Consider the following 27,649-nt stretch of genomic DNA (forward strand, 5'->3'; position numbering starts at 1 on the left):
GGCGGGCGCTGGCGGGCGCTGGCGGCGGGATCCCCTCTGCCGGGCCGAGGGGCGGGCGCCGACCTGGCAGCGGGGGCGCGCCTCACCGGCTCCCCTGGGCCGAGGCTGCCGGGAGGAGGTGGGGCCGCCCGGGCCCCGCAGTGACGCCCCCGTCTGGCAGGTCCTACCTCGACATGCTGAAGGTGGCCGTCTTCCGCTACCTCTTCTGGCTGGTGCTGGTGGTGGTGTTCGTCACGGGAGCCACCCGCATCAGTATCTTCGGGCTGGGCTACCTGCTGGCCTGCTTCTACCTGCTGCTCTTCGGCACCAGCCTGTTGCAGAAGCACACGCGTGCCCGCCTCCTGCTGTGGGACTGCCTCATTCTGTACAACGTCACCGTCATCATCTCCAAGAACATGCTTTCGGTGCGCCCGGCCGGCCTGGCCCCGCCCCCCGCGCCCCACCCCCACCCCCCCCTCCCCGCCCTCCCCGGGCCCAGGCTGACCCTGACCCCCCCTTCCTGCCCCAGCTCCTGTCCTGCGTGTTCGTGGAGCAAATGCAGAGCAGCTTCTGCTGGGTCATCCAGCTCTTCAGCCTCGTGTGCACCGTCAAAGGCTACTATGACCGTGAGTGAGCGGGGGACGCGCTGTGGGCGGGGCTCGGAGACACGCACCGCCGCCGGGGTTCCGCCCCCCGACCCCGACCCTGACCCTGCCGCGCACCGCAGCCAAGGAGATGCTGAGCCGGGACCGGGACTGCCTGCTGCCCGTGGAGGAGGCCGGCGTGCTCTGGGACAGCGTGTGCTTCCTGTTCCTGCTGCTGCAGCGCCGCGTGTTCCTCAGCCGCTACTTCCTGCACGTCAGCGCGGAGCTCCAGGCCACCGCCTTGCAGGCCTCCAGGTCAGGCCCCACCTCGGGCCCCCCGGGTCACGCGGCCCCGCCCCGCCGCGTTAACGTGTCACTCGGGCGACTTCCGAGGGCCTGACCCACCCCAGCTCTGCCCCTGGCCAGCAGTTCGGCCCGTTTTTGCCCCCACGCTGGCCCTAGGGCGCACGGCCGCTGGGCGGCCTCCCTGCCTGGGCTGTCGAGCCGGGCATCTCCTGTCTCCCACAGACGCCTCTTTGGTGGCTTGTTTCCCGCCCCCCCCGCCGAGAGTCAGGAGGCAGCAGGAGGGGGACACGACAAGGGGACGAGGGAGCGGGCTGCGGAGCTGGAGGGACCTGGGTGGAGGCTGGGCCCAGGCCACAGGTGGGGGAGCCGTGCCCCTGGGGCGCCGGGGTGACGCCGCCTCCCCGCAGGGGCTTCGCGCTGTACAACGCGGCCAACCTCAAGAGCATCGAGCTCCATCGCAAGGCGGAGGAGAAGTCCCTGGCCCAGCTGAAGAGACAGTAGGTGCCGCCTGGGTGGGGGGCCCCGGGCTCTCCCGCCCAGCTCGGTGCTCAGAGCCGCCCCCGCCCCCCAGGATGGAGCGCATCCGCGCCAAACAGGAGAAGCACAGGCAGAGCCGGGCCGGCCGCAGCCGCCCCCAGGAGCCCCAGGGCCCCCCCCAGGAGCCGGGTGAGTGTGAGGGGCTCGCGGGGCCCCGGGGTCCCGGCGTCCGTGCCGCTGGCGCCCGCTCCTGTCTGGTTTGTGCCGCGCGCGCCCGTCTGTCCTGTGCCACGTGCTCACCGTGTCCCTGTGGGCCGCGGGCCGGCCTGCCACCGTCCGCCTGCACTCGTGGACTGTCCTCTGCTCCCCACGGCACCGCGAGGCCCTCTCTGTCGGGGGCGCCGCCCACGCCCTCCCCGCGCCTCGCCCCGCGCCTCGCCCCGCCGGCTCACGCTCGCCTCGCCCCTCCGCAGGGCCTGGCAGTCCACGGGGCTCGTCCCCGCCACGGAGGCAGTGGTGGCGGCCCTGGCTGGACCACGCCACAGGTACCACCTCCTTGGGCCCGCTGTGCCCGGGCCCCTCCTCTCTCAGCTGCTGTGCACCCACCTGTGGCCATGCACCCCGGCCTTTCCCCGTGTGCCCGGTCAGCCGGCCCTCCGGCCCCACCCCGCCACGCAGTAATAACGGGCTGGGCCTCGGTTCAGCCAGGTCCCCACGCAGGCTTTGTGCTCCCCTGTCGCTCAGACTCTCACGAGCCTGAGTGTTCATGCTGACGCCCGCCCTCGTGTTCTTCCTGTCCCGTCTGTGTACCGTCACTGCTCCGGCCTGGCCCCAGCCTCCAGCTCCCGTGGCTGTCCCCTGGGATGGTGGGAGGCCGAGGGAACCCGTGCTGGGTGCCACGGCCCGGCGCATTCCTGGACCCGTTTCACACTAAAGAGGACTTGAGTCTTGGGGAGGGGGGGTGTGGGGCCCGAGCCCCTGTCGGGAAGGACAGTTCTCAGCCCCACCTGCCTGCAGTTATCCACTCGGGGGACTACTTCCTGTTCGAGTCTGACAGTGAGGAGGAGGAGGAGACCCCACCCGAGGACCCCAGGCCTTCGGCACAGAGCGCTTTCCAGGTGAGGTGGGAGGGTCGCCTGCCTGCCTGCCTTCCCCTGTCCGTGGGGCGCGGGGGGGAGGAGAGACCCTCTCTAGCCAGCCTGCCCAGATCCGTTCAGACCTCCAGAGCCCACAGGTCGCAGGCACACGCAGGCCGTGGGGCGCACAGGTCACAGGCGGCGGCTCTGTGGGCCTCCGTCCACGGTCTCCTGACGTCGCCGCTGAGCGTCCAGGACTTGAGAAGGGTTGTGCGTGTTTGCTGGAAAACGGTGGGGTCCCTCGCCTACCCCTGGGTCCTCGGTTTGCAGGAAGTGGCCCTGGCACCGAATGCCAACCACGTGTGCAGGGTGTGGCCACGTGCCCTGCCCCCACGGCACAGCCCCACGGGACCCGCTTCCCACCCACCCCGAAGCAGGGAGCTAGCCGAAGGCCCCCAGCCCGGCCTGGTCCCAAGCTCCCCGGGAGCTCCGAGGTGGGCTGAGCGGGACCCGACGTCCCGGGAGGCGGGGCGCTGACCCCGAGGACCCGGCCCACAGCTGGCGTACCAGGCATGGGTGACCAACGCGCAGACGGTGCTGAGGAGGCAGCGGGAGGAGCAGGCGAGGCAGGAGCAGGCAGGGCAGCCGCCCGCGGGTGAGTCTGGGGCGAGCGGGGCGGGCGCCGGGGGCCACGGGGCCACAAGGCGCTGACCGGCACACACCCCTGTGCCCAGGAGGCGGCCCGGGCGCGGAGGCGGAGCCGGCGGAGGGCCCAGAGCAAGAGGCGGCTGGTGCGTGGGTGCGCCCAAAGACCGGGGGGCGGGGGGCCTCCCACCGGCAGCCTCTGCAGCGCCCCTCTCCCCTGACCCCGCCGCAGGCCACAGCCACGTGATGCAGCGGGTGCTGAGCGCCGTGCAGTTTCTGTGGGTGCTGGGGCAGGCGCTGGTGGACGGACTGACGGACTGGCTGCGCACCTTCACGCGGCACCACCGCGCCATGAGTGACGTGTTGCGCGCCGAGCGCTACCTGTACACGCAGGCGCTGCTCAGGGTGAGCGCGCGCGCCCGCACCCCCGAGCCCCGGGCCGGCCCCTCGCTGGGGAACTGCCACCCCGAGCCTCTCGCTGCCCCGCAGGGCCAAGAGGTACATCGGGGCCTGCTGGACCAGCTGTATGCCAGGGGCGCGGAGGCCGCACCACCAGGCTCCTCGGGGGCCCGAGACGCACCCGGCGCGGCGGCAAGGTGGGTGTGGGCTGGCGGGGCTCAGGAGGCGGCCGGGACCCGGCGGACTCGGGCAGAGCCGCCCCGCTGTGGGCGCACGGACCAGGACCCAGAGCCAGGGCAGAGCAGAGGGCGGGCTGCCTCTCTGTGACCGCCCTCGCCTCCCGTAGCGGGCCGGGGGCCCAGGAGCCACCGAGCGCCGCCACGGAGGCCACCGGAGGCCCCCAGAGCACGGGGTGCAGCGCCCGCAGCAGCGGCGAGGACGCGACCGCCGAGCCCGGGGCTTCCCTGCACAGCTCCCGGGAGCTTCCCGCCGGTGCTTCCCCGCGGACCCGCACCGCCAGCGAGCTGCTCCTCAACAGGTCGGTGCCCAGGGCGGCCGGTGGGGGGGGCTGGGGGGGGGCGGCGGGCGCTGGTGCGAGAGGGCCTGGGCGCGGCTCCCCGCAGGCACCTGCACATCCAGGAGCTGGAGGAGGCCCAGCAGTTCGAAGCGAGGCAGGGCCGGGCGCTGCGGCTGCTGCAGGCCGCCTACCAGTGCGTGGCCGCCCACTCGGAGCTGCTCTGCTATTTCGTCATCATCCTCAACCACATGGTCACCGCCTCGGCCACCTCCCTGGTGCTGCCCGTGCTCGTCTTCCTGTGGGCCATGCTGTCCATCCCGAGGCCCAGCAAGCGCTTCTGGATGACAGCCATCGTCTTCACCGAGGTGGGCCACGGCCCAGGGGGGCGGGGGAGAGGGAGTTCTGGCCGTGCCATGCTGAGCCTCCTCCCCTGCAGGTGACCGTGGTCACCAAGTACCTGTTCCAGTTTGGCTTCTTCCCCTGGAACACCCACGCGGTGCTCCGGCGCTACGAGAACAAGCCGTACTTCCCGCCACGGATCCTGGGCCTGGAGAAGACCGACGGCTACGTCAAGTACGACCTAGTACAGCTCATGGCCCTGTTCTTCCACCGCTCCCAGCTGCTGGTGCGTCGCCGGGGACGGCAGGCGGGCACCTCCCGGCACACACCCCACCTGCCGGGAGGCAGGCCTGGATGTTGCGGGTCCCGGGGTACGGCCACGCCAGCCTCCTCACCTCTCTCCGCCCCCACCCCCCTGCAGTGCTACGGCCTCTGGGACCACGAAGGTGACCAACTCTCCAAGGACCACGACCGCGGCACTGGGAAGAAGGGGGTCGAGGGGGAGCCGACGTCACCAGGACCCCAGGGAGAACCAGGGGTGGCTGGGGCCCTCAGCCAGTACCGCATGCAGGCGGAAGCGGGGGATGGGCCCCCAGAGCCTCCCGTGGAGCCCAAGCCCCGAGACCCAAAGCCGATCGGCCTGCGTTTCAGGAGGAGGAGAAGGGAGAGCACGGAGCCCGTGGAGCCCACGGCCGTTGGTACGACGGCCCTGTCCCTCCACGGCCACTGTGGCCCGGCGGGTTCCCACCTGGAGCCGCGGCCCCCGCCGCGTTCCCGGCCTGCCCCACGTGGCAGGTGACGCAGCCCCGGCTGGCCCGCTGCCAGCGACCTGGGGACGTCTCTGTTCATCCCAGCCTGCTGGCCCGTAAAGTGGGGTGATCCAGCCCCCTGGGGGGTGGTCTCGGGGCGACCGGGAGTCGGAGCCGGGCCCGGCGCCCCCGGGGCTCCCGTCAGCGGTGGCTGCTCCCACAGAAGGCGTGGCGGCGGCCCCGGGGAGCGAGAGGTGGAGTCGCCCCCGGGAAAGGGCGAGAGCCCTGGGGCTCCGACTGCAGAGCTGCTGCCTGGCCCTGTGAGTGACCGTGGCCGCCCCCGGGCCAGGGCGGGTGGGAGGGCGCAGCTGGGGGCGCCGGCGCACTGAGCCCACCGCCGCCTGCAGGGCCCAGAGCGTGTACCGGCCCCTGCACTGCTTTTTCCACGACATCCTGCACACCCAGTACCGCGCGGCCACCGACGTCTACGCCCTCATGTTCCTGGCCGACGTCGTTGACTTCATCATCATCATCTTTGGCTTCTGGGCCTTTGGGGTGAGCACAGAGCCCGACTCCCTCCCCCCCCCCTCCCGCCCCCCCCCCCCCCCGCCCCCCCCCCCACCCCCCCCCCCGACCTCTGCTCTCCCGGCGCAGAAACACTCGGCAGCCACAGACATCACGTCCTCGCTGTCAGACGACCAGGTGCCCGAGGCCTTCCTGGTCATGCTGCTCATCCAGTTCAGCACCATGGTCATCGACCGCGCCCTCTACCTCCGCAAGACCGTGCTAGGCAAGCTGGCCTTCCAGGTGGTCCTGGTGCTGGCCATCCACCTCTGGATGTTCCTCGTTCTGCCCGCGGTCACCGAGAGGTGGGTGTCGGGCCGGGCCGGCGCTGGGCCCGGAGACCTTGGGGCTCCGGCCTCGGGCAGGGCGCCCTGACCTGGCCTTCCCGCCCCTGCAGGATGTTCAGCCAGAACGCAGTGGCCCAGCTGTGGTACTTCGTCAAGTGCGTCTACTTCGCCCTGTCCGCCTACCAGATCCGCTGCGGCTACCCCACCCGCATCCTGGGCAACTTCCTCACCAAGAAGTACAACCACCTCAACCTCTTCCTCTTCCAGGGGTGAGTGTGGGCGGGCGCGGGGCGCCGGGAGCGGGGCGGTCTCCCGCGGGCTGTCCTGACGGTGCCCGCCCCCGGCAGTTTCCGGCTCGTGCCGTTCCTGGTGGAGCTGCGGGCCGTGATGGACTGGGTGTGGACGGACACCACGCTGTCCCTCTCCAGCTGGATGTGTGTGGAGGACATCTACGCCAACGTTTTCATCATCAAGTGCAGCCGAGAGACCGAGAAGGTGCCCGGGCCTAAGGCGGGTAGTGAGGGACACTGGTCGCTCCCCACTGGGGCAGATGGGCCACACGACAACCAGGTGGTGCTGGTGGTCCCCCCCACCCCTCACCTGGGGGCTGCCAACCCACGACCACACGAGGCCAGAAGGTGCCTCTTAGAGGGAACGGTGAACTTGACCCTGTTAGGAACAGGCAGCTGACCGAGGTCTGAGCAAATACCCAGAAGAGGCCTGGCCTCTGGTCTTGGGCGCGAGGGCTGGGAGATGGGGTGGGCACCAAGTATCAGCCGAGGTCCCATTAGCAGCTTTACTGGGGGACAGTGGGCGCAGAACCTGCCCCATCCACCTGTACAATTCAGCGACGCATAGCACGGTCACAGAGCTGTGCCACTGTCCCCTCGGGTCAAACCCGGGCCAGCGCTCCAGCAAGAACCCCTCGCTGCAGGGATTTGCCTGTTCCAGAAGGTTCGTGCACATGCGGTCACGTGCCCCATAGCCCGGGTCCGGCTTCTTTCGTTCTAGGGGGTTCAAAGTGCCGTCCGTGTGGCCTGTGTCAGGACTTGGGGTTTTCATGGCCGAGCAGCTTTTTATCACGTGACTGAGCCACCTTACGCCACCATTCCAAACTGTGAAGGAGGCTGGGCTTCTGTTTTGTCGATCGCAGCGAGTGTTGCTGTGGATGCCTCAGCCCCTCGGCCGCCCCGCTCCCACCCCCTGCGGCGTGGGGGCTGCCGGTCTCCCCACGTCCTCGCCAGCGCTTGTGACTGAGAGGTGACCGCCTCAGTGCAGTCTTGGTTCTGGTGGCCCTGATGGCTCGTGACGGTGACACTCTTCTCCCGTGCCTGTCGGTCGTCTGCTTTGCCCCTTGCGTCCCTGGGTTGTCTGTCGTCTTATCGTTGACTTACAAGAACTTCTGTTCTGGACGCTATAGCCCCTCTCAGGCAGGATTTGCCCCGAAGCCTCCCGTTCTGCGGGCTGCCTCTCCACGGTCTCTCCCCCTCCCCTGAAACACAGAAGTCTTTCTCTGACGTCCAGTTTTCTGCTGGTGCTCGTGCTCGTGTGAGGTCCGAGAATCTCTCACCAGATCCTGAGGAATGAAACTTTGCCCCTGGGAGTTTTACTGACCGTCCCATCTCTCTGGCGTGTCGGTGTCCGTTTGTCCCAGCACAACCGTTGACGAGCCTATCCTTTCCTCGCTCGGCACGAGGGTCTGTTTCTGGGTTCTCGGCTGTACTTGGCCGGTGTCTGTGCACGCAGAGGCCACACTAAGTGCCGTTCCAGGCTGTGGCCGCGTGAGGATGGCCCCCGGAGCAGCAGGGGGCGGGGGTCCGGGACGGGGCGGGGGGCGGGCAGAGCTGAGGCCCTGACCCACACCCCGCCCCCCAGAAATACCCGCAGCCCAAGGGGCAGAAGAAGAAGAAGGTGGTCAAGTACGGCATGGGCGGGCTCATCATCCTGTTCCTCGTGGCCATCATCTGGTTCCCTCTGCTCTTTATGTCCCTGGTGCGCTCCGTGGTCGGCGTCGTCAACCAGCCGATCGACGTCACCGTCACCCTCAAGCTGGGTGGCTACGAGGTGAGCCACCGGTCTGTCCCAGCCGGGGAGCAGGACGGTGGGCCAGTCCCACGTCACTCGTCTTTAGAGTTCCACGCGGCGCTGGCAGCCAGGGGCCGAGGGGCTCCCTGCAGCGTCACGCCGTCCCCCCACCGCAGCCCTTGTTCACCATGAGCGCGCAGCAGCCGTCCATCGTGCCCTTCACGCAACAGGCCTATGAGGAGCTGTCCAGACACTTCGACCCGAACCCCGTGAGTGGGCCCCGGGCTGCACCTGCGGGGGCGGGGGGGCGGGGTGGAGGGGGCCGCCGCTCGCTCAAGTGCCGCCCCGGGCCCAGCTGGCCATGCAGTTCATCAGCCAGTACAGCCCCGAGGACATCGTCACGGCGCAGATCGAGGGCAGCTCCGGGGCGCTGTGGCGCATCAGCCCGCCCAGCCGGGCCCAGATGAAGCGGGAGCTGTACAACGGCACCGCCGACATCACCCTGCGCTTCACCTGGAACTTCCAGAGGTGCGGCCTGCGCTGGGGCAGGACCCGGGTGGGGTGTGGCCCGCGGTGGGTCACGCTGTGTCCTGGCCCGTAGGGACCTGGCCAAGGGCGGCACCGTGGAGTACACCAACGAGAAGCACACCCTGGACCTGGCTGCCAATAGCAGCGAGCGGAGGCAGCTGGCCAGCCTGCTGGAGGGCACCTCGGACCAGTCGGTGTGAGTGGGGGAGAGCGCTGGGGGGCGGGGCCTGCCGGAGGGCACCTGGGACCAGTCGGTGTGAGTGGGGGAGAGCGCTGGGGGGCGGGGCCTGCCGGAGGGCACCTCGGACCAGTCGGTGTGAGTGGGGGGAGAGCGCTGGGGGGCGGGGCCTGCCGGAGGGCACCTGGGACCAGTCGGTGTGAGTGGGGGAGAGCGCTGGGGGGCGGGGCCTGCCGGAGGGCACCTGGGACCAGTCGGTGTGAGTGGGGGGAGAGCGCTGGGGGGCGGGGCCTGCCGGAGGGCACCTGGGACCAGTCGGTGTGAGTGGGGGGGAGAGCAATGGGGGGCGGGGCCTGCCGGAGGGCACCTGGACCAGTCGGTGTGAGTGGGGGGGAGAGCAATGGGGGGCGGGGCCTGCCGGAGGGCACCTGGACCAGTCGGTGTGAGTGGGGGGGAGAGCAATGGGGGGCGGGGCCTGCCGGAGGGCACCTGGGACCAGTCAGTGTGAGTGGGGGAGGGGGCACCAGGGGGCGCTGGGCCTGACTCCCCCCCCCCCCCTTCTCCCTGCAGGGTCATCCCCAATCTCTTCCCCAAGTACATCCGTGCTCCCAACGGGCCCGAGGCCAACCCCGTGAAGCAGCTGCAGCCCAGTGAGTGTGACAGCGAGTGCATGCGGTGGGGGGTTGGCGCCACCCCGGGCAAGGGTGGGGGCCCTGACGGACCCTGGCTCTGCCCCAGACGAGGAGGCCGACTACCTCGGAGTGCGCATCCAGCTGCGGAGGGAGCGCGTGGGCTCGGGGGCCGCCGGCTTCCTGGAGTGGTGGGTCATCGAGCTGCAGGACTGCCAGGCCGAATGCAACCTGCTCCCCATGGTCATCTTCAGCGACAAGGTCAGCCCGCCCAGCCTCGGCTTCCTGGCCGGCTACGGGTGAGTGTGCTGCGCGAGAAGGCGGACGGGCGGCGGCTGCAGCCTCCGCGGCCCGGGACTCACCCCGCCCCCGCCCGGCAGGATCATGGGGCTCTACGTGTCCATCGTGCTGGTCATCGGCAAGTTCGTGCGTGGCTTCTTCAGCGAGATCTCCCACTCCATCATGTTTGAGGAGCTGCCCTGCGTGGACCGCATCCTCAAGCTCTGCCAGGACATCTTCCTGGTGCGGGAGACGCGCGAGCTGGAGCTGGAGGAGGAGCTCTACGCCAAGCTCATCTTCCTGTACCGCTCGCCCGAGACCATGATCAAGTGGACCCGCGAGAAGGAGTAGGAGCCGGGGCCCCGCACCCAGGCAGGAAGGAGCCGCCCAGCAGACCGCCGGGCCCCGATGCTGCTGCCGGAACGAAGGAAGGAAGGAAGGAAGCTGCGGCCCCTCCCCCGCCCGGCTCAGGGCACCTCCTCGTCCCCGAGGGCCCCACGCGGCCGGCACGCTGGGCTGGGGCTGGGGCGTCCAGCCTTCCCCTCCCCACGAGTACTGTAGGGTTTTCTAATTAAAAGTATTTTTATTTATGCGATCCGCGCCCCGGCTCTTGGTGGCCCCAGGCTCAGCTCTCGGCGGTGTGCGTCTCCTCAGCGCCGTTCTCCACCAGATACTCCTGGATCTCCTGCGAGGCCCTGGGGGAAGCCACACGCTGGGAACCTGCCTCCAGGTGCAGAGGCCCAGAAGGACCCTCCCTGCCCCCCCCCAACACACACACACACACAAAGGGGGCTCCCCCAGCTGTGTGGCTAGCCGGTACCTTTGGCTGCGGAGCTGGGCCTCGGCCAAGATGTAGGGTGGCAGGAGGTCCAAGGAGGGCTGCGACAAAGAGTACCGCCGTGGGTGAGGGGCCGTGAGGCACAGAGCCCCGGGGGTGGACCTCTCCTGTCACCACCCGTGGGCAGGAACCACTCACCACATCCTTCATGTTCGCACGGCAGCCATAGCATAGCTGCTCAATGATGCGGGCTCGGGAGTCCTCCCTGCAGGAACAGAGCTGTACGTGACCACCTAGCCTGGGCCCTGGAAGTGCCACCCGCCCCCACCCCCCCCCCCCCCCGCCCTGGACAGCTGCGTGGGGCCAGCCGTGGGGGCAGGACGGGGCAGGCCTTACCTCCCACAGGGCCCAGCCCCCTGGCAGCGGTCCTGGGCGCCGCCCACCTCTGTGGGTGCTCCAGCCCCAGCCCGCGGGGTGGGGGGCTGCGTCTGGGAGAAACCGGAGGTCTGGGCCCCGAAAGCCGTGGCACTATCTGCAGGCAGAGAAAAGCTGAGGATCCTCTGGGGACCGGACCCCGCCTCCCACTTGCCGGGGCCCCTCCCCCTCCACACAGACCAGCAGCGTCGACGTCCAGCGTGCACATACAGAGCAGGCAGCGGGGGCCGGCGGCACAGCCGTCGCGGGGGGCCTTGACCAGCTTCTCACTCGTCCTGAGGGTGTGGCAGACAGGGCGCGAGGCACCGTCAGGCTGGGGCTCCGCTCCCACAACCCGACCCCGGCACGGGTGTTCGTGCACACGCGCGCACACACACCTGTACACGGTGCTGACGGTAGACGGGAACTGGGCTTGCAGCCGGAGCAGGAAGCCCTCCATCAGGCGGTGGACGCTGGCCTTTTCGGGGGCCTAAGGGGAATCAGATGAGGGCCGCAGGAGTGGCGCCCCAGGCCGGGCTGAGGGGCCACAGCTTCACGCTGGCAGCCCCCACGAGCGCCACGTCAGGGCTGGAGTCGGCCGGAGCACCCGCTTCTGGAGCGTCCCGGTTGCTGAACGCAGTGGCTTTCACAGATCGTGCCGTCAGATTTCTCCAAGATCCGTCCTGCCCGTCCTACACCTGCGAGCCCTTCCCAGAGACGCAGGCACCTGGGGGCCAGCCACCCACCGCCCCCCCGGCACACCCCCTCTTCCTGGAAGACAGCAGCCCACCTCTGCACTGCGGGGGGGGGGGGGGTGCCCTGCGTCTGCTCCCAGAATGCCGGGCACGCCGCTGTTAACACTGAGGTCTGAGAGCCGGTGTGGACACGGCTCAGGTCACCGAGGGGTGCCGGCGACCTCTGACCCCATGCCGAAGGGCGGGGGCCCGCCCAGGTCCCGCAGCTCACCTTGGTATCGATGGCGGGGGTGAAGACGGAAGGCACAGCAAACAGGCGGTTGTAGAAAGCGACCTCCTTCAGCGTGTGGTCGCGCATGGGCCGCACCACCACCACGTCACCGTGACGCTCATCTGAGAAGCCCTGCGGGGGACGGGGGCACGTCCCTCACCACCCCCACCAGACGGGCTCGCAGTCCCTCCTTCCCTGCTCCGCGAGGGAGACCCCGGGGCTGACTCTCGACACTACTTCCAAGTGACAGGGGCCAACAGGGTCCCTGAAAGGCCTGCACCCGCGTACCGTGTCCCAGGCGAGAAAGGCCCCTCTGCCCAGCGCCAGGCTGGTCATGAGCTTGATAGCCAAGCGGGTACAGCTGTCTCCTGTCATCACCTTGGAGTAGCCATGGGTCCGGGCCACGTGCAGGATCAGGTGCGTCCTGGAGAGCACAGGGTCTCAGCGTCCAGGTGAAGCCAGGCCAAGACCCCGGGAGGGCGGGGGGCTTACCGCAGGGTGTGCAGAAACTCTTCTTTGGCCGTCAGCGTCTTCACGGAGCCAAACAGTCGGGACAGAGCCTCGGTCTGGGCGGCTGGCGGTGGCCCCGCCGGGTCCTGGGACTCCTGGGTGCCAGGCGGGCTCAGTCGCTCCTCTCCCTGGGTGGGGCTGGGGCTGCCCCCTGCCCTCTCGGTCCCTAGCGTGTGCTGCTGCTGGAGGAAACTATCCACAGCCACCTTGTAGGTCCCCACGGCCCCCACCGGCTCCTGGGCAGAGCAGCGCAGCACCGACGGCGACAGACCGAACACCTTCCGGGGCAGGGGGACAGCGTAAGGCCCAGCCCACCTCTGCGTGCCGCGACTCAACAGGCCCCTCGCGTACACCCCAGGAGCCCACCCTCCAGGGGCCTTTATCAGACACAGGCCCGCCCACCTCCTCCAAGGCGACAATGTGCCACGGGAAGCCGAGGGTCTGCAGGATCAGCTTCATTTCAGCCACAGTTTTTGCTCTGTCCTCCGGGCTCTGCCCACAAGCCGCTCCCTCTGAAAAACGGCAGGCGGGAAGGAGTCACGGCTACAGAAGAGCCGGAGACGGGACAGGGCCAATGCCGTGTGAGACATCCTACCCGGCTTTGCTGCAGGAACAACAGCTAACCTGTTCTCCTGGGGGAGCATTTTCAGAGCGGGCAGTGGGTTCACGGTCATGGCACAGGGAGGTGTGGGGAGGGGAGGCATGACTGACCACAGTACCAGAGACCCACCTGGGTGCCTATCTCAAGGGAGCAAGGCGGGGGGCAGGTTAGCGACTGGGCCCTGCGTCTGCTCCCAGAATGCCGGGCACACCGCTGTTAACACTGAGCTGGGCCCTGGGGAAGCGAACTCGCCCATCCCTCTCGGGGCCCCTCCGTCTCACTTGGGGCCCTTCCGGCCTGACTCTGATAAAGCTGATTGTGGTGAGACAACAACCGTGCCTTTCTTGCCGGACACGCGTGCTGTCTCCAAAAACTGCCCCCAGCAGGGCCTTGCTAAGGTCACGGCACCCGCTGTCTGAGTGGGGCTCATCCTGAGCAGCGGGGTAGGGGTGAGGGTGGCCACACGCACCATCCACGTAGATGACCCCCGGCACGAAACGCAGTCGTTTGGCAGAATCTCGACTCAGGCCCTGGAGAGAAAAGGGACAGGAGCTCAGCCCCCCAGTCAGAAAACACAGGGCAGTTTCCCGGCACAGACCATTCTCTACCTCGACTGAGGCCCCCTGGGAAGCGGTGCTGACCCCCACCTGGGGTGGACAGGCCATTCAGAGGAGGTGCTGTCAGGCCCCACAGGGAGGCCACGTGGGTCAAGGTGGGCTGCCTGCGTATCTCACTGCCCCCGCACGACCTGCTCCTCACGAGTCAGTCCCTCCCTCCTGGCTACGTCCTGAGAAGTGGCCTACCCAAGCACCTCTGGCCACCGAGAGTGTGACGGAACAGCAGAAAATCCAGGCGCTACCAGTCAGAGGGAAGGGGGCCACCAGGTGCCAGACCAAAGGCCAGGTTCAGTGGGCCGGAGCACCAACCAGACGCACACACCGGGGGCCCCAGGACAGGCCGCCCCCATGGCCGCAGCCCCTCTAATCTGCGCCTCTCAAGGGGAACGCACAGGGTCTGTGTGTCCCAGCCCCGGGTCGAGACCCCCGAGGCGGCCAGCATTCTGCGCAGGCCGTCGACTGCCTGGAGCCCAGCTCTGCACCCAGAGCACCTTCCTCACTCTGGCTCCCCGCCCGACTTAGCCACCTGGGGGCCCCGCTGCTCACTCGGGTCTCTCCTTAAACTTCTCAACGAGGCTGCCCGTCCCCAGCCAGGCTGGACCCCTTTTGGGTTCCCCAAGGCACCTGCTCCTGTGTCACAGTCGCGTCCTCCACCCAGGACCGGGGGGAAGCCCATGACCTGACAACACCCCAAGCGATGCTCCACCGTGCCGCGACACCGTTCTTGTGATAATGACTCTACACGGTCAGCAAAGTACTAAACTGAGGCAGAGCTGGGTCACTCCAGACGCAGCCCCAGCACGTGCACCTCTTGTACACACATCGAGGAACCCTCCGGTTGTCCCGGCTGCTGGCGGGCTGCTCCCACAAGCTCCAGGCAAGAGCCCCTCAGGGCAGGGCCCCCGACCCTGGAGCTTAGCTGGGCAGCAGCAAGGCCCCTGGAAGATGCTGGAGGGATGTACCTCAAGGACCTGCCAGACCATGGAGCTGGATGAAGGCCCCCCAGACCATGCCAGGAGCACCTAAGGGAGAAGGAACGTCGCTGGAGGGCACCGCATCTCCAACAGGAGCGTGTCCACCGTCCCCCCCACCACCCGTGCACGACAGTGGGAAGGGACACGGGGATTGAGAGCCAGGGCCCGGGGGGGCTGGGCTTTCCAACTGGGGACCCCACAGAGGGGTCACCCCACACGCTACCTTCTCTCCTGGAAAGATGAGCCGATTCTTCCCCAGCACAGCTCTGAACTTGTGGACGTAAAACGCCCTGAAGCAGTCCCTGCAACACAAGCAAGCAGCAGCTGTGGTGGCGCTGCCCGGGCGGCCCACCTCCTCGCCCAGACGGGGAGGCGGCCAGAGACTCTGCCTGGCGTTCCCCTTCTTTTACCAACTTCCGGCTTTGACCGGAAGCATCTTGACCAAGGCTCTGCCCAGCAACTGCCAAGGGAAGCCAAGCTTACGGGGTTCTCGCCAGCTGGGTCTGCCCCGCGATCAGCCCCACACTGCAAGGGAGGCCTCCCTTGGTCCCCAGCAACCCTTACTCGTGTGAACTGATGCCTGAGGGGCTCGCAGCCCCGGTGCCACCCGCACCCCCAAACGCTCAGGAGGGCCCGGCTGGCAGAACAGATGGACACAGGAAAGTGCAGGGCAAGGCCAGCCCGACCCTCCCCTAAGCAGAGTTGAAGGTCCCTTCCGGGACCCCCATGGGGAGAAGTACTATCCCTCTGGGTGAAGGGGGAGCCCTGAACAGGCTGTGGGGTGGGGGCGTCCCAAAGCTCCACACTGGCCCAATGAGCTGATCCCATCTGGACCAGAAATGCCGGGAAGCTCGTGCCAAACGCACAGTCCTGGCTGCTTCTTCAAACCTACAGAATCAAAGCACTCAGAACCACAGGCCTTGGGAATCTGTGTTGATGATAAGCCTCCCAGCTGTTCTCATGTTCACTAGGTCAGAAGCGCTCAGCCTTGGCCACAGGTTAGAATCACTCAGGCCAAATACAGCAGAATGTGCCAGAGTGAGGCCCAGGCACCTGCATTTGAAAGCTCCCTGGCAAGCCCAGCAGGGAGTCAGGGTCAAAGACAGCACCCTGAAAAGAGGGAGCAAAGTGGCTCCATTAGAACTGCCCCACACCTGGGGCTGCACCCCTAAATCTACTTTCTTTTTCCCATTAAGACACACCAGTGTCTACAGCAATCCCCACCCCCACCGCTGAACAGACACCACAAGGAGGGGTGACCCCGGGTCCTTTGTAACTCAACTCAGTGTTTAATAAGATGTTGGGACCCTAGGTGACCAGCCATGGGCAGTGACTCCCAAGAAAGTCAGGCGTGACAGACTCCTGAAACCAACAGATGCTTGACTCACTCCCCACTTCATGGGGCACAAAGAGAACCCTGTCGCTGCCCACAGGCAGGGGGAGCTCTCAGCCCAGAAGGAGCTGCTGTGGCCTCCTCTCTGTTTAGAACAATCATCACTTCTTAATATTTTTTCTCTTAAGAATTTATCTGAGAGAGAGAGACACAACAAGCAGGGGAGGGGCAGAGAGAGAGAGAGGGGGTCGGAGGATCTGAAGCAGGCTCAAACTCACAAACCGTGAGATCATGACCTGAGCTGAAGTTGAATGCTTAACCGACAGCCACCCAGGTGCCCTGGAACAATCGTCACTTTTTGATGTTCTAAGTGATTAAAGCTTGCCTTCTTTGCTTAAAATGTATATTCTAGTGGCACACACCAAGTCCACTGGGTTCCCAAAAGATGGCTGGGGAGGAGAAAGTTTTAGGGAAAAAAAGAAACAAAAAGCTCAGTCCCATCAGTCTCCCTTTTGGAACATTCTGGAAAGTAGAGTCTAAGACTCTTGGAGACTAATTTTAAAAACATGAGCTGGTCACTCATTCAACAAAGGTTCGTCTCCCACCCAAAGCACGAAACATCCGCAGCAATTAAGACAGATAAACCAGGAGCCTGGTCCTGCCCTCATGGCGCTGTGAACCCAGGGGAAGCGAACAGGTGTTGGAGGAGCTCTGATTCACTGCCGACAAGTCAGGGGCCACAAGACGGCTTCAGAGAAAACAGAGCATGTTCATAACAAGGTCCTCTGGGAATCAGCCTCCTCTGCTCCCCTACAAAGTCCCGCCCCCCCCCCCCGACCTCAGAGCTTGGAGAAAGCTGCAAACCTCCCTCCATCCCACACAAGTAAAGTAAGTGTCCCTCAGAGCAGCTGGCCAAGATCCCAGGATGCCCTAATCTGCCCCGAGATGCTCATCCTGCCTGTAACTCACCTCATCCTCACTGCCAACTGTCCCCTTAAGAGCCATCAGATACCTTCCTGCCACTGAATCCAGAGCTGGATAATGGGAGAATTATGGGGTGTCCATGCAGCAAACCAATACCCCCACCCCCAGTCACCAGAGTCACCGGGAGCGACGTGAGAAGTACAAGTGATTACATGCTCTTTAAAGCAAGAGGTCAAGACACAGAGATGGGGGCAATCCTGGCTGTCGAGTCACCCCGTGTCTGCCTCCCACCCACCTCCACGCCTCACCTGCAGAAGGCGTCTCCGGCTCGGATCACCACAACGGGTACGCCTTCCTTGCACTTCACACACTTCAGCTCACGGCTTCGGAGGCTTGGGGGAAGAAGGAGGCAAGAACACAGGTTGCAGACCTCCCTCCGGGCAGACTCCGAGAAGGCGGCGGCCCGTTTCTCACCCCAACCTGGCGTATGAGGAGTTGTTGAGGGCAGCTGTACACACACCAGCCAAAGCTTGTGTCTTACCCTAACTACCAGTATGAAAAAAGACGACGGCCGTGGGGGGTATCTTAGTCTGCTAAAGCCAGCTCAGGAAAGCACATAAAGGCCACCTGTCAATCTCGCCAAGGCAGGCATGACACACCACCACTTGCCCCGTGTGGATCTGGAGGGGAGAAGTGGAACCAGTGCGTGGAAGCGACAGGGAGGCCGTCTTCCTCTTCGACTACGGAAAGTTCGGTCAGCGCTGGAGCCGTCCGCACTGGCGGCCAGAATTACAAGTGCCAGCGGGCAGAGGGAGCCCCCTCCTGGGGTGTTCACCGCCGGCTACACGGGCACTCCCCGGGTGCCGCGGAACGAGGTGCAGCCCCCGCTTGGGACGCCAGAGCTTCCGGGCCCCCGGCCGTCTCCTGGCTTCCCGGAGCGCAGCTCCCCGGGCAGACGGCGCCGGGAAGGAGAGGGGCCGGTGCGGACGCCCGGCTCTCACCCAGGCCGCGGCGGCGGCGGTCCCTCGGGCGCCGGATCCCCGTAGTCCTCGCCAACCTGGCACATGGCGGCGCTGGGTCCCACCGTAGTAAGCGGCGGCGACGAGGAGACGCGTCCTGATGACGTCACCGGAACGCCGTCCGGACTGCGCTCGGCCGGCTGGGGGCGGAGCGCGCGCTGACGGCGCCAGCACCGCGACGCCGCGGTCTTGACGAGCGGCCCGGGGCGGGGCGCTGCCCTGATGACGTCAGCGCGGCGCCGTCGCGGCCGTGACGCTCCGAGCTGGCCGGGCCGGGCCGGAACAGGGGCAGCGGCGGCGGCAGGCCTGGCCCCGGGATGGCGATGTTCCGCAGCCTGGTGGCTTCGGCTCAGCAGCGGCAGCCGCCGGGCGGGCCGGCGGGCGGTGACAGCGGCCTGGAGGCGCAGTACAGCTGCCCGATCTGCCTGGAGGTGTACCACCGGCCTGTGGCCATCGGCAGCTGCGGCCACACGTGAGTGCGCCGGCCTCCGGGAGGCCGCGGGGCCGGGACGCCGCTGCGGGGAGGGGATCCGCGCCCGCCCCGGAAGGGGCCCGAGGCCCGCGGCCGCCGGGCGCAGCCCGGGAGCCAGGCGCGCGGAGGGCTCGGGCGGGGGCGCGGGGCTCCCTGCGCAGCGCCGTCCGGGTTCGCCCCGGCCCAGCCTCCTGCTCGCCAGTCCCGGGCGACCCGACCACCCGGTCGGCGCACTGGGCGACCTGCAGCCCTGCCCGGTCCCGGGGCCCCTGGGGTCTGCTGACGGCTCGCGCGGACCTATCTGGGTCCTCGGAGGACGGAGGGCGACCTCTGCGCCAGTCGCCTTCGATCCGGTCCACCAGAGACCGGGGTTGGCATTTGTAAATAAATGTCTTGTGGTTTCTGTTACCAACTCCTTTTCGGACCCGCTGTCTGCTTGTCTTGACTGCAGAGGACAGGACTCCCCTAAAGTTAGGAGAGGGGCTTGTTTGGACTCCTGCGATGTTTTCTTTTGTTTTGATGGATAACTTGAGTCTTAACCGTCATTGAGCAGCCAGGCCGTCCTGGGCGACCAGGGTTTCCGACTGCACCAGGGCCTACAGTGGGCTCCTGCAGGGTGTTTCAGCAACAGAAACCTGAGGATGTGGCTCTCCTCCCAGCTGAGAGCTGCGCTCAAGTCTTCTCGGAGCTGCCAGCCTTGTTGGAAGGGAGCCGAGATCAGGGTCTACTCTGCGACTCTCTCCTGGCTGAATAGAACAGCTCTTGAGTGAAATCAGCAGGGCGGGGAGCGGGTCGGGAGGGCTTGGTTGGCAGCACTCGGGGCTACGGAGGAGGCGGGGCTTTCACCCCGGGGGGCTGGGCGGAGGTGCACCGGGCTCGTAGGTTCCCCTGGAGCATTTTGTAACCAACGGTAGCCAACTTGGGAGGCTGCTGACACGAAGATGGAGCTGGAACTGCGGGGCACGTGTGTGCCTGCTCATCACCCGGGGACAGTGTCAGGATCCAGAAAGCCTTCACGATCCCCCCCACCCCCCTCAGGCAGCATGGGCACCTGCCCGCATCAGGAGAGCACGGCCAACTTGGGGAGAAGGGCACCGGGCCTCACTTTCTCATGCCACTTGTGACATTTTGTCGGAGGCAGCCTCTGGACAGGACTCCTTTCTTGTAAGCACTGGTGGGTGTTTTAAGATGTGTTCTGCATTTTTTTAGTCCATGATTGAGAGAACGGTAAGGCTTCTCCTGGGACCAGCTTTAGAAAGCCTCTCCTGGTCTTTGGATTTCATCCCCCTGGCACCAGCACTTACCCAGACCTGAGCCACAGCATTCCAGTCTCCTGGTGGGCACAAATCTGTGTTCTCTCTCTTTTTGTCTAAGTAAGTCTTTTCTTAAAATGTGGTCTTTAGAATTCAGCCCTATACAGGATTGCTGTGGAAGCATCATCTCCTATAACCCCCTCCCTGACCCATGTTCTTCTTGGCAGAATCTGAGCTCTCTCTCCTATGTCTAAGGTGGTCCCGCCAGAGCCTCTTCTTCTACAGTTTCTTCGTAAAAGACTTCCTCCCTAGCTCTCCCTGCTGGCTTGTTTTCTTGGCTGTTCTGTCTCTGACTTTTCTTCAGCTGCTTCTCTGGTGTCGTGGAGGCACATGTGCAAATAAACCCAGGTTCAAAGGCTCACGCTTCACCTTAAAAAAGATCTGCTGGTCTGGTTATCTCTTCCGCACAGCTACCTAACTGTAAACAGTCTGCCTCCGCAAAACAGGTTCTGATGGTGAGAGCGGCCGTGTGTGGGCAGCACCGGACAGAAGAGGAGAGGGCACGGTGGGGGGCTCTCGGTCATGAGGCCCTCAGTGAGGCCTGTGGCAGAGCTCCCAAGAACTCCCCAGGAGCCCCAGAGGGAGCTGGTTATTTCTCATGCCCCGGGGACATTCTGGGCAGTAAGTCACATCTGGAACCAGAAGCCTCGTGGCTGTTTATTACCCTCTGATGCCGTCCCCTGACAGCCTGTATCTGTTTGGGTAGCTCAGCCCCGGGCTCCCTCTGGCCTCTGGCCGCCTTTCATTCTCTTACCAGCGCTGTCCGTCGGTCCTTCCACCTCAGTGTCCTCACCAGCAGCCCATGCGCACAGGTCTTAGAAAAAGCAGAACGCTGACTCTTAAGGGTGGACACAGGGAATGATAGACTTGAGTACTCTGTGTGCCATGGCCTCTTGGGGTAGGTGCTGTCATTCTTTCTTTGGTACAAGAGATCGCGTTCCCAAGTGTCACGGCAAAGCCAGAGTTTGTGCCCAGGCGGTCAGGCCCGGGCTGGCCTCTTAGCCACGCCCCCTCCCCCCAACCAGTGCTCTTACAGCAGTGACCTTAGAGACCCTGGGGACTGCTGAGCCTTACAGCCCCCTGCCCATCGCCACCCAGACCAGCGAGCAGGCTTCTCTGGGCAGAGTCCCGGAGTCCCTGCCTGGCTGTCAGCGAGCCTGTGCTTACCTGGGTCTGCACGTGGGGACCACGACGTGAGCCATCGACACCATCCGAAAAGGCTGTGGAAGCTGGGCTCTGCCACTCAGGACAGCTCCGGGTGCCTGAGGGCCCGGCCTGCTTGCCTTCTTGGGCCCCTGAGACACTGGCCTGTCCTAGCACACCAGCGCGTGCGGGAGGCTGGGGCGGGAGTGACGCATCGCAGGTGCCGCTGGAGTCCATGTGCCGGCCGTGTGGCTTCTCCAGTTGGGCCCGCGGGTCTGGTGTGGGAGAACAGACCCCTCGGCTGGCTCTGTCCGCGGACAAGCCCTTTGGCACCGGCCCCTTGGGCACGTGCGGGCAGAACCTCCTTGGAAGAGGCGGGCACTGCCTGTCGCCGCTCAGCACACCACAGTCAGTGTGGACACCCGGCCGCGGGCTGATCACAGAGAGCCGCCGGGTTCAGGCGGGGTCCACGTGCCTTCTCAAGACACCCGAGCTTCCCCGCCTCCTCCCGCTGGCAGAGGTGCCCTTCACACAGCCTGTGCATCTCTGGTCGGAGTCGTGGCCCTCAGGCCTGCCCTGGACCCTGCCTTCCACCGACGACGTGGTCATGGCTCGTCCCGAGTGCTCCCGTGGCCTTGCCTTCTACGCGTGTTTTCACAGCTTTGTTGACATTCGGTCTCATGTGCACAGTTCAGGGCTGCCTGGAGTGTGCGGTGTTGAGCAGTCCTCCCCCCGTCAGCCCTCGATCCCTGCTGTCTCCCCAGGAAGAAGCCTCACCCCTGTTAGCACCCAGACCCTGGCGCCCCCGCCCCAGAAACCACCAGTCTACATTCTGCCTACGGGTGACGGGTGGGTCTGTTCTGGACTTTTCACACAAACGGAATCATACACCACACGTCCCGAGCGTGGTGATTCCGAGGCTGACCCCGGGGCGGCGTCCTCCAGTCCTTCACTCGTCCTGGGTTCCTTCACCTTCACACGTCTGTGGTCTGTGTGTCCATCACCCACGGACAACATGGCTTGTTTCCACCTCGTGGCTCTCGTGGCGATGCTGCCGTGGCCCCCACTGGGATGGGAGCTGGGCTCTCCCCCAGTGACTGGGTGGAGAGGGCGGCCTCCCTCGGCCATTAGGCTGAGCAGACCCTTGAGGCGGTGAGAGCGCCAGCTCTGGGCGGGTGGGCGCCTCGTTACACGCCTACCAGGGGTGCCTGGGGAGCGCGCACTGGGTGAGGTAAGGGTCGGGCGGGTGCTGTGGGGAAAAGGCTGCTGGGAATTTTCTTGGCCTCAGGCCGAGCCGGGCCTTCTCACGTACAGTGTGAGTGCAGATGCTGATGAGCTGGGGTGGGGGGTGGGGGGCGCCCCAGATGCCAGCGTGTGGGAGGACGGCCCAGCCCTGGGCAGCGGGAGTCCTCAGCTGCCTTTTCCTGGGAAGGAGGTGGGAGAAGGCCGACCGCTTAGCTGAGCGGAGCGGTCTATACCCGGGGAAGCCCTCTCCTCCCGTGTCCCTCCCACCCCACCTGCAGGGTGCACACAGGTGAGAGGACAGCTGGCCTCACCCTGATGCCCTGCAGTGTTTCTCGTGGGTGTGGGCCTGGCCCCGTCTCGTCTCGGGGCTGAGCGCTCACTCCCCTGGGGCCGTGGCGGCTCTGTGTCAGCATCTGCACATTCTAGGTCGGCATCACGGCTAAGCGGTCCCCACGGCGCTCCCTAAGAAGCTGGACCGACGTGGTCCTGCGATCGAGTTCCTTCTTGCTGCCCCCCCCCCCCCGCGGCTGTCTTCCAGCCCGGCGTCCCCACTGCCTGGCTTTCCTCCCGCCTGAGTGACAGGCAGCACTGAGGGGGTGGGGGGCGCGAGGGCTTGCTGCCGTGGCCCAAGCACATCTGTGTCCCCTGGCTGTCCTCGTGACGTGGCATCTCCAGGACAGTGCCAGGAGCTCAGGGCTGCAAAGAGCCTCGGGTGCCTGAGTGCGTGCCCAGGGCCGTGAGGATCCCTGCTCAGCAGTCAAGAGCCTAAGCAAGGCCCCTGTGTCGCCACGCTCAGGCACCGTCCCACGGCTGGTGACACTCAACCTGGACAGCTTTGGCCCTGCCTCGTCCAATGAGTCTTGGCCCTTGGAGCCCTGCGGTTTCCTCTCCCAGAACTTTTCATGATCTCACTCTTGAGAATTTTGTGGGTGGGTGGAGTGTCTCCAGGGCCCTCTGCGCTGCCCCCGCGTCCCCAGAGCAGCTGAGGCGCTGTCACCACATGGCCGTGAGATGGGCAGGCTGAGCTCTCCCACCGCGGCTGGGGCTTTTGCTGGGCGCGGTGCCGCGGGGCCAGCACGGGTCCTGGGGAGCCACGGCCACTGCTGCACCGGCATCCTGGGTTTGGCGGCGGGCCCCAGAAGCCCACAGCTGGGAGGGGACCTGGGCTCATTTTTTAGCCAGAGGGCAGCCGTCGGGTCAGTAGGATTTAGGAACAGAAGTGACCGTCGCCAGAAACGCGCCGCTGACGGCAGACGGGAGCTGCCCTGCGCGCTCAGGCCGGTGTCCCCTGCCGCTGCAGGTTCTGCGGGGAGTGCCTCCAGCCGTGCCTGCAGGTCCCGTCCCCACTGTGCCCGCTGTGCCGCCTGCCGTTCGACCCCAAGAAGGTGGACAAGGCCGCCCACGTGGAGAAGCAGCTCTCATCCTACAAGGCGCCCTGCAGGGGCTGCAACAAGAAGGTACCCCCCTCCCAACCCCCCAGGGCCTTCCCGGGCGATTGCGGGCTCTGGTCCCACCCTCCCACAGAGAGGAACTGGGCTGGACTGCTCCGCCCCTCCCCCACAGCACCACTCACTTCCGGCGGCCTGGCCACATCCCCCCACCTCTCTCCCCGCCCCCTGCCGCCTGGCCCCGGTCTTCCGTGGCCGTGTGGCTGATTTGGGGAAGTGCAGGCGGGGGGGCGGGGCCCCAGGCCCAATGGAAGGGAGCATCTCTAGTACTGAACGCCCCAGCCCTGGGGGGCACTCGGCGGCCTTTGTCACCCACCCTGGCCTGCCTCTCCAGCGGCCCGACCCCAGGAACGGATTTGGACCTTAATCTCTCAGCTCGGCAGGTTGTACCAACTTACCACAACAAAAAGCAGCCCCTGGTTGCTTTGTTCTAAAGGTCAGGGTCTGGGCGCGCAGGGGCCACCCTGGGTTCTGCAGTGAGGCTCCTTGGCCTCTTCCCTGGCAGGTAGGCCTTCTCCCCCACCTCCGAGAGAGGGCACGCAGGGCCCTCCCATCGTTTCCAGTGTGCAGTGGCCCTGCCCTTCGCCCCCGTGTTCTCAAATTGTGTCCACGCACGCAGGCCACGGTGGCGGCCCGAGCAGAGCTGGGAGCCAGGCTGCCGTTGGAGGCCCTTCTGTTACCCTGGACAGCCGGGTGGGATGCTGGCCCAGGGGTGGGTGCTCACACCCTCCTCGCTGCTCCCTCGGTCCTGTGAGCGAGCTTTCCATTTGTGAAACCTTTCCTCCCGGCCTTTGGGCATTGACGACGGGTCACGATTGGCGGCTTTTACCGGTGCCGTGCTTATTCCTTTTCTGCGGTCATTCGCTCGATCCACACCGAGGCCCCTTTTCCCTGCCCTGAGCCGGGTGTCCCCCATTGGCCAGAGTGTGTGACCTGGGCCTGGCTGAGGAGATTGTGCTGTGGCTGGGTTCGGTGCAGTCTGGTAAGGAGTTCTATCACATTTGTCTATGAGAGAACGCTGTTCATCAGTTTCCGTTATGAGGGCTGTTTTCCCCAAATAAATGCTCTTCCGGTTTCCTCAAGGACTGCCCCTGCCCCTCTGCAGCCCCCAAGGGATCCCAGCTGAGGTGTGTTCCTGACTGGTGGCTGGTGGCCTGCTGGGGGGGGGTGTCCTGACTCTGTGTCTCTTCTCCAGCAGAGACACCAGGCCCCTAAATGAAGCCTCTCGCTGCTTACCCAGCACTGCTGGGCCACGAGCATCGGGGGCAGGGACTGGCCTGCTTGCTCACTGTCCTCCCAGCCTCTGGAGCCTGACCCCGACCCTCTTCTCTGCCTCCCTCTTCCTAGGTGACGCTGGCCAAGATGAGGGTGCACGTTTCCTCCTGCATGAAGGTCCAGGAGCAAATGGCCAACTGCCCCAAATTCGTCCCCGTGGTGCCCACATCCCAGCCCATCCCCAGGTAAGCACCCTGCTCCAAGTGCTCGGAGCCCCTGTCCCTTGTGGGGGCAGCTCCCGGCCCATGTTGCTGTCCCTTGAGGAGGTAGAAGAGGCTGTTGTGTCCCCTCTGTGGAGGGGCCACGCAGGCTCACAAATCACCTCCCAGCAGGGGAATGCCGTCCCCAGAAAGGCCAGGGTTGGACAGATGCCCTCCCAGGGGCATAGCCACATTGAGCGAAGGGAGGGGACCCAGAGTCTGGGGAGGGGGGTGCCGGGTGAGGTGCCCAGGGGTGGGCAGGGCCCAGGAGGGCAGTGGGAGTGGCCCCCACTCACCTCCCCCCACCGCCCCAGCGCCGTCCCCAACAGGTCCACCTTCACTTGCCCCTACTGTGGCGCCCGAAACCTGGACCAGCAGGAGCTGCTGAAGCACTGTGTGGACAACCATCGCAGCGACCCCAACCGCGTGGTGGGTGGAACCCCGCCCCCGCCCGGACCCAGGGAGGGGGCTGCTCCCGCCCGAGCGCTGCCTCAGTAGGGCCCTCTGTTCCAGGTGTGCCCCATCTGCTCGGCCATGCCCTGGGGGGACCCCAGCTACAAGAGCGCCAACTTCCTGCAGCACCTGCTACACCGGCACAAGTTCTCCTACGACACCTTTGTGGTAGGTGCCCAGCCCAGCTCTTGGCCCCTGCCCGCGGCCCCGCCCCATTCCAACCCAGCCCCGCCCCTGGCCCCTGCCCGCAGGCCCCCCCCCCCCCCCCAATTCTCACCCAGCTCCGCCCCTAGCCCGCGACCCCGCCCCATCCTCACCCAGCCTCGCCCTGGCCCCTGCCCGCGGCCCCGCCCCATTCTCGCCCTGCCCCGCCCCTGGCCCCCTGCCTGCATTCTTACCCAGTTCGCCGTGCCCCTGCCTGAGGCAGCAGCTTGGAGGAAGCTGGGCGCGACTTCTGGGGGCGGGGGCCACCTATGGCGGTGTGACCCCTGGAGGGCCTGGGGGCTCGAGCTGCACTGAGCAGTCCCACCAGGGCCTCCTTTTGTTCTGCTTGGTCACCCCGCCCCCCACTGGGCCCATCAGCCCTCTTCTCAGGCTTTGCATGGTGGTGGCCTGGGGACCAAGAGTGCCTGTGGGAGGGGACAGGCTTCCCTCCTGGTGCCTGGAGAAGAGCTGCCGGGGGTCTTGTCCCTCCCTCTCCCACCTGTGGCATTTCAGAAACCTTGTCCCATTCCCCACCCCACCCCCCCCCCCCACCAACCATGCGGCCTGCAGACCCTCCAGCACCCCAGCCGTTGGGGCTACTTGCTCTCAGCCCTGTCGCGCCGTCCTAATTGCCAGGGGCCCCAGACATGCCCTGCCCCTCTGCTCAGTTCAGAACCCTGGTACCTGTGTCTGAGGAGGAGGAGCTCACACCTCCCACAGACCCGCCTGCGCCCAGCGTCCCAGCCAGGTGTCCGAGTCAGGTGTCCCTGTAAAGAACGTTGGGAAGCCAGATGTGGGTCCCATGCTGGACAATACTTTGACATCCCTCGGGGCTGTCAGTAGAGTGACTCCGCGACTCTGGATGCGGCTGTCCCGTCTGGGGCCCCGAGAGGCCACTGCTGCACCCCCGTCTTCACTTCCTGTCTTGCAGGACTACAGCATCGATGAGGAAGCGGCCTTCCAGGCGGCCCTGGCCCTGTCTCTCTCCGAGAACTGAAGGCACAGCCCAGCCCCGGGACCTGAGCCCTCCCGCCTCGGGGGGACGGGGCGTGCGGTCTCCCTGAGGCCCAGCGCCTGCCTGGGAGTGGGAGTGCGCCTCGGGGACCAGGCGGGGCCTCCGTTGTCGTCGCAGGAGGGGCGGCCCCCCGAGCCCGCCGGGCCGCGTCCTCACGGGGCGGCCACCAGTGCTCCTGGCCGGGCATTGCTGGTTTCTTCGGTGCTTCGAGCTGAGCAGGTGGCCCTGGTAGGGCCGGCTCGTTGGGCCTGGGAGCAGTCGACTGTCTGTCTGTCTGTCTCAAAGCCATGACGTCCTCCCCGTACGCACGGAGACCCGTCCTGCCCACGCTGCGTCCCGCAGGCCTGGCCGCTGCACGGGAAGCGCGGGAGGGGAGCCCTGGCCGGCATCTGGCAGCGCTTTCCCTTTGCGCGCACGGTACTGGCTTTTGTGATACCTGGAGATTCTGGCCTTTTTCTACGTCACCCAGTGTGAGAACCTTTTCACATTTTATAGAACAGCTACTCTACAAACCGCAATCCCGCGTTTGACCAGGGGCAATAGTATTTTTATGGAACATTTACAGAATTATATTTTTTAAAAAAAAGCAATCAAAAATAAACAGTGGTGGGGTCAGTGCAGGGGAGGGAAAGAGGCGGGCAGACCTCGGAGCCCCAGCGCGGCCGCGGGGCTTTGCTGGGGTGCGCGCAGGACCGCGGTGGCCAGGGTCCCTTTCATAGTCGCCAGGAAGAAGCCCCCGGTGCCCCCCTGGCTGCTCACAGTGCAGGCCTCCTCCTGCCAGGGTCCTGGCCTCGGCCCCGCTGTCACCTTCCCAAGCGGACCACGGACCACGGACCGTGTAGGCCACCCCGGGGGACGACAGGCGGGGCTGGAAGACGCCATCTCACTCTTTTCGGTTCACGGCATAAATTATTGCTCTTTTAAAAAAAAAAACGTAAATAAAACGTTTCAAAGCATCTATAGCAACCCCGATCTGTGGGTTCATCTGGGAGCATTAACGGTGGGGTGGGGGCTGGTGTGCACCCTTGTTTAAGGTCTGCAGGGGTGTGTGTGTCCCCACACAGCTCCGCTCAGGACACCTGCTCCAGGCCCCTCCCCAGGCTTCCCTCACCCCGAGGCGCTCGCTCACCAGCCTGTTTCGGCCTGTCCCAGGCACGTGCTCGTTCTTGAACCACGTCTGGTCC

General features: G+C 66.0%; 3 protein-coding genes across 6 annotated transcripts in view; 2 read left to right on the plus strand and 1 right to left on the minus strand.

The window, feature by feature from the left end:
- PIEZO1 (piezo type mechanosensitive ion channel component 1) overlaps positions 1-10,156 on the plus strand; it is a 10,994-nt gene extending 838 nt beyond the window's left edge. The window contains exons 2-28 of the mRNA XM_032591433.1: positions 161-404; positions 509-605; positions 707-878; positions 1,277-1,366; positions 1,441-1,535; positions 1,820-1,891; positions 2,364-2,464; positions 2,981-3,077; positions 3,157-3,213; positions 3,300-3,472; positions 3,557-3,663; positions 3,813-4,004; positions 4,090-4,348; positions 4,420-4,608; positions 4,744-5,020; positions 5,295-5,391; positions 5,479-5,626; positions 5,726-5,940; positions 6,033-6,191; positions 6,270-6,417; positions 7,798-7,986; positions 8,124-8,216; positions 8,303-8,475; positions 8,549-8,671; positions 9,224-9,303; positions 9,392-9,581; positions 9,663-10,156. Coding sequence (XP_032447324.1) covers positions 161-404; positions 509-605; positions 707-878; positions 1,277-1,366; positions 1,441-1,535; positions 1,820-1,891; positions 2,364-2,464; positions 2,981-3,077; positions 3,157-3,213; positions 3,300-3,472; positions 3,557-3,663; positions 3,813-4,004; positions 4,090-4,348; positions 4,420-4,608; positions 4,744-5,020; positions 5,295-5,391; positions 5,479-5,626; positions 5,726-5,940; positions 6,033-6,191; positions 6,270-6,417; positions 7,798-7,986; positions 8,124-8,216; positions 8,303-8,475; positions 8,549-8,671; positions 9,224-9,303; positions 9,392-9,581; positions 9,663-9,912 — 4,087 coding nt within the window. The 3' untranslated portion in view covers positions 9,913-10,156. The remainder of the gene's footprint in view (positions 1-160; positions 405-508; positions 606-706; positions 879-1,276; positions 1,367-1,440; positions 1,536-1,819; positions 1,892-2,363; positions 2,465-2,980; positions 3,078-3,156; positions 3,214-3,299; positions 3,473-3,556; positions 3,664-3,812; positions 4,005-4,089; positions 4,349-4,419; positions 4,609-4,743; positions 5,021-5,294; positions 5,392-5,478; positions 5,627-5,725; positions 5,941-6,032; positions 6,192-6,269; positions 6,418-7,797; positions 7,987-8,123; positions 8,217-8,302; positions 8,476-8,548; positions 8,672-9,223; positions 9,304-9,391; positions 9,582-9,662) is intronic.
- Positions 10,125-26,354, minus strand: CTU2 (cytosolic thiouridylase subunit 2). 4 transcript variants are annotated; one of them, XM_030297225.1, is made up of 15 exons: positions 26,135-26,352; positions 16,987-17,070; positions 14,645-14,723; positions 14,410-14,469; positions 13,300-13,360; positions 12,632-12,741; positions 12,212-12,507; positions 12,008-12,143; positions 11,720-11,851; positions 11,152-11,243; positions 10,955-11,049; positions 10,736-10,871; positions 10,538-10,604; positions 10,382-10,440; positions 10,125-10,256 (listed from the first exon to the last, which is right to left on the minus strand). In XM_030297225.1, exons 1-15 carry the CDS (start codon positions 26,272-26,274, stop codon positions 10,187-10,189), a joined length of 1,617 nt encoding a protein of 538 aa, XP_030153085.1. In that variant the 5' UTR covers positions 26,275-26,352; the 3' UTR covers positions 10,125-10,186. The 4 variants fall into 4 exon arrangements, 3 of the variants coding, with proteins under 3 accessions (XP_030153085.1, XP_030153086.1, XP_030153088.1); XM_030297226.2 differs by lacking the exon at positions 26,135-26,352 and adding an exon at positions 17,680-17,782; XR_003965014.1 differs by having other exon boundaries at positions 10,223-10,256; positions 10,538-10,618; positions 26,135-26,354.
- RNF166 (ring finger protein 166) lies at positions 17,961-27,425 on the plus strand. The gene is made up of 6 exons (XM_030297229.1): positions 17,961-18,169; positions 23,171-23,327; positions 24,666-24,778; positions 25,108-25,222; positions 25,307-25,414; positions 26,382-27,425. The coding sequence occupies exons 1-6, from the start codon at positions 18,015-18,017 to the stop codon at positions 26,445-26,447; spliced, it is 714 nt and encodes a 237-aa protein (XP_030153089.1). The 5' UTR covers positions 17,961-18,014; the 3' UTR covers positions 26,448-27,425.
- The last annotated feature ends 224 nt before the right edge of the window (positions 27,426-27,649 follow it).

Source organism: Lynx canadensis, chromosome E2, assembly GCF_007474595.2.
Source record: "Lynx canadensis isolate LIC74 chromosome E2, mLynCan4.pri.v2, whole genome shotgun sequence".
Classification (NCBI taxonomy): domain Eukaryota; kingdom Metazoa; phylum Chordata; class Mammalia; order Carnivora; family Felidae; genus Lynx; species Lynx canadensis.

What these genes read in the sequence shown, in the direction of transcription:
- CTU2 (XM_030297225.1), bottom strand. Translation starts at nt 26,274, where the DNA reads ATGTCAAAGTATTGTCCAGCATGGGACCCACATCTGGCTTCCCAACGT. An exon ending in TCATCTTTCCAGGAGAGAAG is followed by an intron (nt 14,470 to 14,644) that starts GTAGCGTGTGGG and finishes CTTCTCCCTTAG; the next exon opens with GTGCTCCTGGCATGGTCTGG. An exon ending in CCCCCGCCATCGATACCAAG is followed by an intron (nt 11,244 to 11,719) that starts GTGAGCTGCGGG and finishes GATTCCCCTTAG; the next exon opens with GCCCCCGAAAAGGCCAGCGT.
- RNF166 (XM_030297229.1), top strand. Translation starts at nt 18,015, where the DNA reads ATGGCGATGTTCCGCAGCCTGGTGGCTTCGGCTCAGCAGCGGCAGCCG. An exon ending in ACATCCCAGCCCATCCCCAG is followed by an intron (nt 24,779 to 25,107) that starts GTAAGCACCCTG and finishes CCACCGCCCCAG; the next exon opens with CGCCGTCCCCAACAGGTCCA. An exon ending in TCTCCTACGACACCTTTGTG is followed by an intron (nt 25,415 to 26,381) that starts GTAGGTGCCCAG and finishes CCTGTCTTGCAG; the next exon opens with GACTACAGCATCGATGAGGA.